General features: G+C 38.7%; 1 protein-coding gene across 3 annotated transcripts in view; it reads left to right on the top strand.

Annotated features, from left to right (window-relative positions):
- Positions 1-12,271, top strand: part of CPED1 (cadherin like and PC-esterase domain containing 1) — a 284,575-nt gene that overhangs the window by 65,029 nt on the left and 207,275 nt on the right. For all 3 annotated transcript variants that reach the window (XM_084897015.1, XM_084897014.1, XM_084897016.1), the window contains one exon: positions 9,333-9,408. In XM_084897015.1, the coding sequence (XP_084753141.1) occupies positions 9,333-9,408 (76 nt within the window). The remainder of the gene's footprint in view (positions 1-9,332; positions 9,409-12,271) is intronic.

The raw sequence follows: 12,271 nt of genomic DNA, 5'->3' as shown, positions 1-12,271 counted from the left end.
GTCCCCTCACCCCAGCCTGCACCTTCTGCTATCTGGGACATCCCTCTCACAATCCAGGACTGCTGGCTCCTAACTACTCACCTACCTGCCTGCCTGATTGCCCCTAAATGCTGCTGTCTGCCTGCCTGATCGTCCCCTCACCCCCTAACTGCTCCCCTGCCAGACTGATTGATGCCTAACTACTCCCCTGCTGGCCCAATTGCTCCCAACTGTCCTCCCTCCTGGTTCGATCACCCTCGGCTGCCCTCTCTGCTGGCTATCTTGTGGTGGCCATCTTGTGGCGACGTTGGATGAGGGCATCATGCTACCTAGGTTTTTATTATATAGGATTTATACAATTTATTATTAACTTTTGAAATTGGCATTCAATCTCTACTGTTTACTTTGTGTGAATTTTTGTAAATACTTTTAGAAAAGTTAATGAAGATTTACCAAATGCCCAATAATGTGTTTGGTCACTGTGTTGGAAATATGGTCTATTTTGGTACCTATAACAAGTCTCTGGGGAAAAAAAAAGTGTCAAAACTAATAGCTATTTTCAGTAGTAAAATAGTATTGTAGTAGCAATCCTGATCACTTGATATTTCTACAACTGACAGTCTTGATAACTCCTGTCTATTTCTGACTCTTGACTCCCTTGGCCTTTGGACTGAGCACATTGTTTTGGTTCTTCTTATATACTAGAAGCCTGGTGCATGACGTTCTTACACTGGGGGGCAGAGGGGGGGCAGTCCTTCAGCCTGGTCTGCTCTCTTTCACAGTCTGGGAGTCCTTGGGGGATGTTTGACTGATGGACATCCTTAGGCTGTCAGTTGGACATTCTTAGGCTGCTGTGGGGGCAGCTGAGGCTCCCACCACCGCCACTGTGCTCGCCAGCTGTCAGCTGGCTTCTGGCTGAGCGGTGCTTCCCTGTGGGAGTGCACTGACCACCAGAGGGCAGCTCCTGTGTTGAGCGTCTGCCCCCTGGTGGTCAGTGTGTGTCATAGTGACTGGTAGTTCCGAAAGGGGTCAATTTACATATTACCCTTTTATTATATAGGATTTTTGGCTATTTATTCTCCCTTTCTTTTTTATAGCTACTTTTCCTCTGCTCATTCTTAAATGCATGTGTTCCCTAACACCACTCCCAAAGTTTTAACTGCCATTTGTAGTTGATGATTCCCAAGTCTAAATCTAAAATTCAAAGCATTATACCAGGATTTGGGCTTGCATGTACCTCTCCAGGTCTGATTATCATCCCCACTCTATGCCCCACAGACACCTCAAACTCAACATGGAGAAAAACAACTCATTGTTTTCCCCAGTAAATTTACTCTGTTCTTGCATTTAAAAGCTTTGCTGAACTTCTGTTCTGTTAGTCATAAACATGATCATGTCCTCTGTCATTTCCTGAGCTAGAAACCTGGCCTTCACCTCTGAGCCCTTCCTCTTCTTTGTCATCTGCATTCCATCAGTCACTGATACAATGAAATCTAAATATTTCTCAAATATTTTACTGCAAACTGTTTCTCAAATATATCAGTACTTACTACCTTTACCCTAGCCAGGCAATCACCATATTTTACCAAGATTATTGCTGAATCCTCCTCACTGATTTTTCTGAAGCAAATATTTTGCCCCTGAAATTTATCCTGCCCACCATTGTCACAGTGAAAAACGATCCTCTTTGTGTATCACACCTCCCAGCAGGAGACAAATGCCACACTGAAAAGGATATAACTGAAGGGAAATTAATAAAGGAGCTATTTATAGTGGTTTTGGCAGAATAAGAGAAACACAAAAAAGATTAGAGACACAAAGAAACATCATAACGTTTCCCCCAGCTCTGGTCTGAGGAAGGGTATGAAGAAGGAAGGGTGTGGCAGATCCTAATGAGAGCTGGAAGCAAGGAAAAGAGGCCAGCGGGGGAGCTATAAGAAAGGAGCTATAAATATGGGGAAAGTCACCTATTGAGAAGTCATAGTTCTGCAAAGAGGAAGCTTGGAAGATAAATGTCCAAACTCTATCCACTCCCATCCTCCAATCTCTTGCCAAGGTTTCCCATTGGTACCAGATATCTTTCAATGTGCTTCCATATTTATTTATGTCCATTGTTTACATTTTAGGAGACTTAGCGAATAGAGGTTAAGAAAATCACGGATCAGAAATGAAGCAAAGAGGGTTCAAATTCAGACAGTCTGACTTCAAATTCTTTTTTCTTTACCATATCACTATAGAACTGTTCTAAAAAGATTGTTAGCCACTGCACGTATAGCATATGCTAATGAATATACTTAAATAATACAAAAATTATAAATGATACATGTTATACAACTGTCACTTTGGAACATAAATAATTTGAAGCTTCATGAGCAATAACTTATTTATGTAAACATAAATATTAAAACTTACCCAAAAATTCAAGAGGGAGGAGGACTTCTTAGCTTTTTTTAGGAGGCCAGCATTATCCTAATTCCGAAACCATATAAAAACACTACAAAGAAAGAAAATTATAGACCAATATTCCTGATGAACAGAGTTGCTAAAATCCTCAACAAAATATTAGCAAATCAAATCTAGCAATGTACTAAAAGATCAGACACCATGATTTTTTTTATTTCAGGGATGCAAGGCTGGTATAATATTTGCAAATCAATAAATGTGATACATCACATAAACAAGATTAAAGATAAAAATCACATGATCAGATCAATAGATGCAGAAAAAGCATTCAACAAAATCAAGCAACCATTTTTTATAAAAACTCTTGGCAAAGTAGGAATAGAGAGATCATACCTTAATATAATAAAGTCCATTTAAGGAAAACCTGCACCTAACATCATACTCAATGGGCAAAACTAAAAGCAGGTACAAGCCTGGTATATTCACTTTTGCCGCTTTTATTCAACATAGTACTAGAAGTCCTAGCCACAGACATCACACAGATGGAAAAAAAAAAAAAAAAAAAAAAAAAAAAAAAAAAAAAAAAAAAGCATCCAAATTGGAAAGGAGAAAGTAAAACTGTCATTATTTGCAGATGACATATTTACGTAAAAAACCCTAAAGATTCTACAAAAAAACTAATAGATTTAAAAAATGAATTAGGCAAGCAGCAGGATATAAAATCAACAATCAGAAACCAATGGCATTTTTATTCACCAATAATGAACTCCCAGTGAGTAAAGCCAAAACAAAAACAAAAACCACTAAAAAAAGCCACAATCCCTTTTGCCATTGCGACAAAAAATATATATCATACTTGTAATAAACTTAATCAAGGAAGTAAAAGACCTGTACTCAGAAAACTACAGGACATTGAAAAAAGAAGTAAAGGAAGATACAAACAAATGGAAGCATATTCCATGTTCATAGATTGAAAGGATTAACATCATTAAAATGTCCATCCAATCTATGGATTCAACACAATTTCTATTAAAATACCAATGGCATATTTCACAGATCCAGAATAATATAGAGAAAGTTAGCCATTGACAAATTATAACTCTGCAAAAATTTATATGGAATCAAAAAAGATCCTGAATAACTGTTGCATCTTCAGAAAGAAGAACAAATTTGGAGGGATCACAACACCAGATATCAAATCTATATAATAAAAGCCTAAGCAACCGTTATGGCGAATGACCAGAACAACAACAGGTCACTATGATGCATACTGACTACCAGGGGCAGACGCTCAATGTAGGAGCTGCCCCCTGGTGGTCAGTGTGCTCCCCCAGGGGGAGTGCCGCTCAGCCAGAAGCTGGGCTCATGGGTGGCGAGCCTCTCTTGCTTCTGTGGCAGTGCTAAAGAGCAGCGAGCTGAGTGGTAAGGAGCCAGCAGGCAGGCGGTAAGGAGCAAGGGGTTCCCTGGATGTGAAAGGGCTCAGGCTGGGCTGAGGGACCCCTGCCCCATCCCCCAGTGCATGAATTTCATGCACTAGGCTTCTAGTTATACTATAAGCTCATTGTAATCAATACATCCTGGTACTGGCACAAGAACAGGCATAAAGATCAATAGAATGGAACAGAGAACCCAGAAATCAACCCAAGCCATTACACTCAATTAATATTTGGCAAAGGATGCAAGAGCATTCAGTGGAGTAGATAGTCTCAATAAATAGTGTTGAGTAAATTGGACAGGTATACGCAAAAAAAAAAAAAAAAAAAAAAAAAAAGTGAAACTAGATTACAACTTATACCATACACAAGAATAAACTGAACATGGATAAAAAATTTAAATTCAAGTTGTGAAACCATAAAAATCCTGGAAGAAAACAGACAACAGAATCTCAGGCATCTCATGTGATTGAATATTCACCTTTACATCTCATTGAACAAGAGAAACAAAGGAAAAAACTAAACAAATGGGACTACATCAAACTAAAAATCTCCTGTACAGCAAAAGAAACCATCCTCGAAATGAAAAGGGTATCCACTGTATGAGAGAATATATTTGCCAATGATACATAGGCTAAGGGGTTAGTCTCCAAAATACATAAAGAAGTCAGACAACTCAACAAAAGGAAGACAAATAATCTAATTAAAAAATGGGCAAAGGACCTAAATAGATACTTCTCCAAAGTGGACAAACAGATGGCCACTAGTTATATGAAAAAATGTTCAATGTTACTAATCATCAGAGAGATGCAAATCAAAACAAATCAATAAAAAACAAGTGTTGGTGAGGATATGGAGAAAAAGGAAACTTAGTACACTACTGGTGGGAATGCAGACTGGTGCAGCCACTATGGAAAACAGTATGGAGTTTCCTCAAAAAGTTAAAAATGAAACTGCTGTTGGATTTAGTTATTCCATTTCTAGAAATATATTCTAAGAATCCCAAGACACCAATCGGAAAGATTATTTGTATCCCTATGTTCATAACAGTGTTATTTACAATGGCTGAAATCTGGAAACAGCCCAAGTGCTCATCAGTAGATGAGTGGATAAGAAATCTGTGATTCATTTACACATGGAATACTATGCAGCTATAAAAAAAAGAAGAAGCATCTCTTACCTTTGAGACAGCATGGAGGGACCTAAAGATTCTAGAAAGGAAAATAAGCCAGATAGAGAAAGACAAATATCACCTGATCTCATTTAAATGTGGAATATAATGAACAAAATAAACAGATGGACAACATAGATCCAGAGGCGTGGAAGCAGGGAACAGACTGGTGAACCTCAAAGGGAACAGAGGAAGTGGCAAGAGATTACCCACAGAATTTGTATGCATGTAAACATTGCCCATGGACACAGACAATAATGTGATGAAGGCCTGGGGTAGGGTGAGGGGGAAAAAAGAAAGTGGGATGTCTATAATATTTACAATAATAAAAAAACAAACAAAAATAAAACAGTTGTTTCAAATTGCTTGATGCTGTTGTGGGAGTCAGTAACTGTAAAGTTAACAAAGAAAGGGCATCTGCTCAAATTAAAATCACTAATCGTGTTAGAGGCTTGGAACTTAAGTGCTTAATGAAAATGATCATCAATCTGTTACAGAAAATGAATGGTCAGGAGTCTCTCTAGTCAGGGAGAAAGTAACATAAATTTAAAACTGTGTTGGTCCATGTGATACTGAAAGTGAAGGGAGGTCCACTAGTTGGGGCAGCATTAAATTTAGTCACTGGGGCTGTATCTCACCTCTAACAGACAGGTTCTAGTATTTCCTGAGATGAGGGATTGATTTCTAGCTCTAAATGTTTGTGGGATTAGCAACCCCTAAGCCCAGGATGCTGTTTTTAGTTCTACTTGGAGCGCTGAGAACCACTGAGAGGGCTCTTACGTTAAGGCCTGAAAGGGGACGCTTTCAGGTGAATTTGATGGAATGATAATTGTATGTTAGAAACCTGGGGGATAAAAGTACTTCTTTTCTTTGATTGGTTGCTTCTCATCATTAATTCTTTTCTATGAGGATGATACTGAACAGCTTTCAGAGATCCTATTTTTGATAAAAATAAAAGGAATAAAAGTCTGTATAGATCTAGTGAAGAAAAAGAGCAGTTCCCTAAGAAAGATACACTATGAAATGTGTGTACTCTCATTGTTCACAAGTGACTAAAAGATTTTTTATTACTTGGGTGTTTTCTTACACTTTATAAATAGTCTACATTTAAATGCCTATTGTCCCTAATAAGTTACCGTATTTTTAGGTTTTTTAAAAATTTATTTAAAACACTTTTAAATGCTTATAATTAATACTATACTGTTGCACTTATTAAGTAAAGGTTTCAACTAAGAATGATTTTTACTTTTGATTCGGACAATATCCTATCTAATAATAGTAATATGCAAATTGACCATCACTCCAACACAGAAGATGGCTACTACAAGATAGTTGGCAGGGAAGAGCAGTTGGGGCAACCAGGCCGGCAGGGAAGTGCAGTTAGGGGCAATTGGGCTGACAGGGGAGCAGTTAGGAGTCGATCAGGCTGGTAGAGGAGTGGTTAGGGATTGATCAGGCTGGTAGAGGAGTGGTTAGGGGGTGATCTGGCTGGTAGGCAAATGGTTGAGAGCCAACAGCCCTGGATTGTGAGAAGGATGTCCAACTGCTTGTTTAGGCCCAATTCCACCAGTATCGGGCCTAAACAGGTATTGAACATCCCTTGAGGAATCCCAGATTGGAGAGGGTGCAGGTTGGCCTGAGGGACACACACACTCCCTCCCACTCCATGCACAAATTTTGTGCACTGGGCCTCTAGTATATAATAAAATAATTTAGATATAGATTATCACTGATTATGATTGTAGAAGATATGTGGAGATTGAAATCTTTTTAAATGCACATTTTCACCCTAGCCAGTTTGACTCAGTGAATAGAGTGTCTGCCTATGGACTGAAGGGTCCCAGGTTCAATCCCGGTCAAGGGCACATGCCCGGTTTGGGACTTGATCCCCAGTAGGAGGCATACAGGAGGCAGCCAGTCAATGATTCTCTCTCATCATTGATGTTTCTATCTCTCTCTCTCTGAAATAAAAAATATATATATTTACAAATATATTTTTAAAAATGCACATTTTTGTTGTCCCATTTTGATCTCAGAAATGTTGCAGGCTCAAATGTCATTATCATTTTATATTCATTCTAATTCTTTCAAAAATATGAAAGGTTTTATGCTAAGGAAAATATCAGAACAGCTGTCTATAAAACACACACACACACACACACACACACACACACACACATTGTAAAGCATTCAACCCCAATACAAAATGGGTATAAAAATGACTATTTGGGTGATTATGAAGTGTCAGTATAGATTAATCAATTGTAACAAAATCACCACTGGAGGGGCGGGAGGGTTCTGATAATGGGGGAGATTGTGCATGTGTGGGGGCGGTGGGCAAACTGAACCTCACCTACTCCCCAAAATAAAGCCTGATAAAAATATTTATTGCAGTCTGAAGCTGGAAAGCTCATCTTATAAAAGTTAGCTAACCAAGTAAAAACTTCTTTGATGATGTTCCACTTGAGAATGATGCAAATCATAAATTTTATGATGTACATAAAACAAAAAAAGAACATAAAGCCCTAGATACAGAAAAACGTTATTAGGCTTAACAATTAAAAAGTTAAAATGTGTGTAACATAGATGATTTGCCATAGCTGTGTGACCCATTGCCACGGAGTGTGTTTATTTCTCTGTGCTGAGTCATTTTGTTGAACTGCTTAGTTTGGTGCTCAGTTCCAGATTGGAACGGAGATGATATTTCTGGTGTCACGTGTCACCATGATTATGTCATCTGCTGTGACTCTGATTCCAAAGATTTACTTTGGAGGAAAGAGCCTGGGAAGAGGTCACTGGGTGAGGGGTGGGAAAGTCGAAGGCGGAAGAGGGTGAGCAGTTACTTCCTGTGGCTTGGCTCTGAATTTCTGAAGCAAGTGCTTTGTTGACCCGGAGCCAGTTAATCCTTTTGATCCAAGGTCGAACATGAAAAGTCATCTCTCTGCCGAAACCAGTTTGGCTTACTGGATAGAGAGTTGGCCTGCGGACTGAATGGTCTTAGGTTTGATTTCGGTCAAGGGCATGTACCTTGGTTGGGGGCACATGCCTGGTAGTGGGTGTGCAGGAGGGAGCTGATCAATGTTTCTCCCTCTCTATCCCTCTCTGTAAAAAAAAAAATAATCAGTTTATTCTGTAGTCAAATCTATACTAACCTGAGTTTGTGTCTCCAATTTGTCTCCCCAGAACAAAACTATGATTTGGAGAATAAACTGGTTTTGTTCAAAAAAAAAAAAAAATCAATAAAATATGTTTAAAAAAACAAAAAGAAAAGTCATCTCTCTGATGAGACACAGCCAAGTGCCCTTCTGTGTGAAGACTGAGCACGCTGTGCACTATCTTTGCAGCATCTACACAAAGTGTTTTGGCCCGTAAGTCATGTTACCAAGACTTTTCCATCCTGTTCTGCAGCGGACGATGGGACCGAGGATGCTTTAGGCATTTGCTCTGAGTCCTTCAAGAAGTGGGAGACGGTTTTCAGTCGAACCTGTGCCAGAACCCAGTCTTTCACATTACTTACCTAATGCTGGCTCTTCTATTGTTAAAGGTTTTATTTAGTCAATAGCAACTGAGTCATTTTGCCTGCGTGGGGATAAATGGTTCAAGTTTATTGCCTTCTGAAGCTTTTTATACATCCGAAAGATGCTTTTATATGCTAACGTAAGGGGGAGAAAAAAATACCTCAAACATTTGGTATGAATTTTCCATATTTTTGCAGTGCTCTGTCCAGTCTGTTTTAGGAATTCTGAATGGAAAACGTCAGGATTTTATGAAACCATTTCCCCCCTACATTTAGTCTCTGAATTGTTGTACTTTCGAATTTAAGACATGAAGACATCTCTAAAGTCTATCACGCACTATACTTACACTCTTTTCTCAGTACCCGGTGCAATAAGAACGTACTAGGAAGTGGCTCAAACTTTTGTATCTCTGTAGACTTTCTAATGGAGTGTTTAGGAATGTTGTTGGTGTAAATTTCACAGAGTGGGTTCTGCTGAAGTCTGGGCTTCATTCATAGATGATCTGGGCTGAAGTTTACATTTTACTGAACAAATGAAAAGGCGTTAACGGGATTGCAATGGTTGGAGAATAATTGACGCACTGTTTCAAAGCTTAAGGTGCTTTTTATTTTATTTTTTTTTATATTTATTTATTTATTTATTTATTTATTTATTTATTACATATTTTCTTGATTTTTTTTTATTGCCCCCCTCCCTCCCTCCCTCCCACACATCCCCTCCCTCCCCATAGTTTTATGTCCATTGGTTGTACTTATATGCATTTATACAAGTCCTTCGGTTGATCTATTATCTCCCCCTGATATCCCTACCCTTTTTCATTCCTTCCAGGTAAACATATTACCAGAAATACAGCATCAGCTTTGCAGCAAAGAAGGCTTATGTCAAATAATTCAAAGATTTCCAGGTAAGCTTTCTTTTGCTTCCCTATGCATAAACATGTGAAATATGTAGGCATCTGTAGGAGACACCATCTGATAGATGAGCTTCTTTGTCCACCAATTTCACAATCATAAATCTTCCAGAATCCGCAAGGTTTTACCAATGGAAAGACCTCTATAATAAGTAATACAAGTGTGATGTTAATATGCTTTCTTTCAGTTTTGCCTTCTTTCTTTCTAGATAAATATTTATATTATTCATATATGTTTGCTTTTAATACATTTCCTGCTTTATTTTTAAAAAATGTCTTCACGATTAATGTTTCCTCTTTCTAAAATCTTCTCAATTTGTCTGTGTGTTTAAGACAAGACACTGACTGAGTAAATTCTATGTCTTGACATTAGAAAAGTAGGATAAAAATTACCATCTCATTTTCTCATAGATTCCCAGAGTGGGAAAATAACATCGGATGTTATATGTCTTCATAGGTGAAATTATAGTCTCCTTCAAAGCTCATCAATGAAAGGGTTCTTTATATTTCTTATTTAAAATCGATTTAATATTTAATGAGAAATAATTATTGATGGGCTGCCTCCTGCACATACCTCACACTAGGGATTGAGCCTGCAGCCCGGGTATGTACCCTGATGGGAAATCAAACCATGACCTCTTAGTTCATAGGTAGACACTCAACTACTGAGCCACATAGGCTGAGCAAACATTTTTTTATTCTTAAGAACATTTGTAAGTTCTCGATATATGTACTTTCTCCACTCTGTCTAGTGTGTTATTTTTTATTTATCTTCATGACTAACAAGATAGTTTATGGGATATATAGCTTTTTAAATAGAATTACTTCTCCTGTCATGTTTTCTTAGCAGTGTAGCTTTAAAGGAATATATCTTCAGCATGGTTGTATGATTTAAACTTTAAAAACAACAGCTTCTGTGGTAGACTTTTTCTGTGACTGTATAGTATATAATATAAACTCAGTATTAATAACATTGTATCTGTTCTGAATACTGAATATTTAACATTGAATGCATATTAGATAGCAACATGTCAGTGCCTAAACATCTGCAGTAGTCCTATTAAAAAGGTAAGATTGTCAAGCTAAACACAATATGACACACTTTAGCCATTTCATTTCAAACTAAAATAGCCCATGCCATTTTTAGCTGTGTTTTATTTGGAGGAAGGCAAAACAAAATTTTGAAACCAGATGTTTTAGCTCTGCCCCCTATTAGCTATGTGACTTAGCTTCAGGTTGCTGTTGGATGAGGATAATGAGACCATTACATAAATGAAATTTAAAAAATAAAGTAAATAATACATCTCTCTCTCTCTCTCTCTCTCTCTCTCTCTCTCTCTCTCTGTGTGTGTGTGTGTGTGTGTGTGGCTATAATTTGATTTGAAGAATAAACATATTATATATTATCCCTAACACATAATGCTTAATTAATGGTAACTGGATCACCCTAAATTTGAAAAATCAAGCAACAGGCCTCTTAGTGCTTAGTATTATTTTTCTTTTGATATGAGTGACTATCACTAAACTTTTAGGTTCCTGTCCAAAAGTGTGAAGGCTCTGAGATTTCTTCTCCCTCCCAAGCTCACAAGTCAGTCTGTCACCGCGTCCTGGGTGCCGGCAGCAGACAGGCGGCTCCTGACTCAGAGAAAAATGACTCTGTAATTTACAGCAGCGGCTGCCGCCAGGCTCCCAGCATTTGTCCCGGTTCACTGAGCCCAGGCCCTGCAGGGCGATGTGAAGCAGGCAGCTGACACTTGTAAACTTAGTGGTTTGTGGTTCAGGAGAGGAACTCCTAGCTTAGGGAGTTGGACTGCTTTATCACGGGCAGGGAGCATGCCTGCCCTTTGCCCCAAAGGGAGACATTATTTTTGTTATATTGGACAAAGCCTTCTCTCTGCTCAGGAGGGAGGCACTATCTTTATATTTCAAAGCTATCTGCTATCTAGATGCCTTTGAAAAGATAGTTCAGAGCAAAGGTGGTCAGTGCCTGTGTTTGCAAACGTGCAGAAATGTGACAGGTAAATGGAGAAGTGTCTCTCCACAGATTGAGAGATTAGCTGAGAAGCTTCAGCTCTGAGGCTTAATATATGAATAGTTCTGAGCAAGATTCTCAACCTGGTTGTGCTTGATTTCTCGTATCTATAAAAATACAGTGATTGGCAATGATCAATAATGCTGAGGTTCCGTGCTTCCCCAGTGGCTTTCCCCATACGGACACGTTGTCCCAGATTTTATCCTAAGCAGTAGAGAGAAATAAAATGCTCATGCCGAAGCCGGTTTGGCTCAGTGGTAGAGCACCGGTCTGCGGACTGAAGGGTCCCGGATTCGATTCCTGTCAAGGGCATGTACCTTGGTTGCGGGCATATCCCCAGTAGGGGGTGTGCAAGAGGCAGCTGGTCGATGTCTCTCTCTCATCGACGTTCCTGGCTCTCTATCTCTTTCCCTTCCTCTCTGTAAAAAAATCAATAAAATATATTATAAAAAAAAAAAAAAAAGATGCTCAGAAAGGATGGATGATCGTATGGTAAACATAGCTGGTACCCTCCACGTGCGGAAGGAAGCACAGAGCTGGGGCCAGATGCAGAGAAAAGCTCGAAGACAGCGTGGAGACTAACCGTCTGTTCCATTCCATAGCGCACACAGTGTACCTGCCATTCGGCTTGTGATTCATATCCAGGGGCACCAGTCCATGGATTTTTATGGGCTTACAGACTGATCTATTTTTATCTTGCCATTTAATGCTTTGCTTAAAAAAATTTCCTAATTTTTTTATGAGCCCAAACTTGTGGCTAATGTTTTTTGTTGTTGCTTTTTTTTACTGTTGGTTTGTTTTGGGATAAAAAGAATTTCTTTTCCA

The sequence above is a fragment of the Pipistrellus hanaki genome (genome assembly GCF_964339955.1).
Source record: "Pipistrellus hanaki genome assembly, chromosome: 10".
NCBI lineage: Eukaryota > Metazoa > Chordata > Mammalia > Chiroptera > Vespertilionidae > Pipistrellus > Pipistrellus hanaki.
Note: the sequence above shows the minus strand (reverse complement) of the source record. Positions and strands in the feature narration are given on the sequence as shown.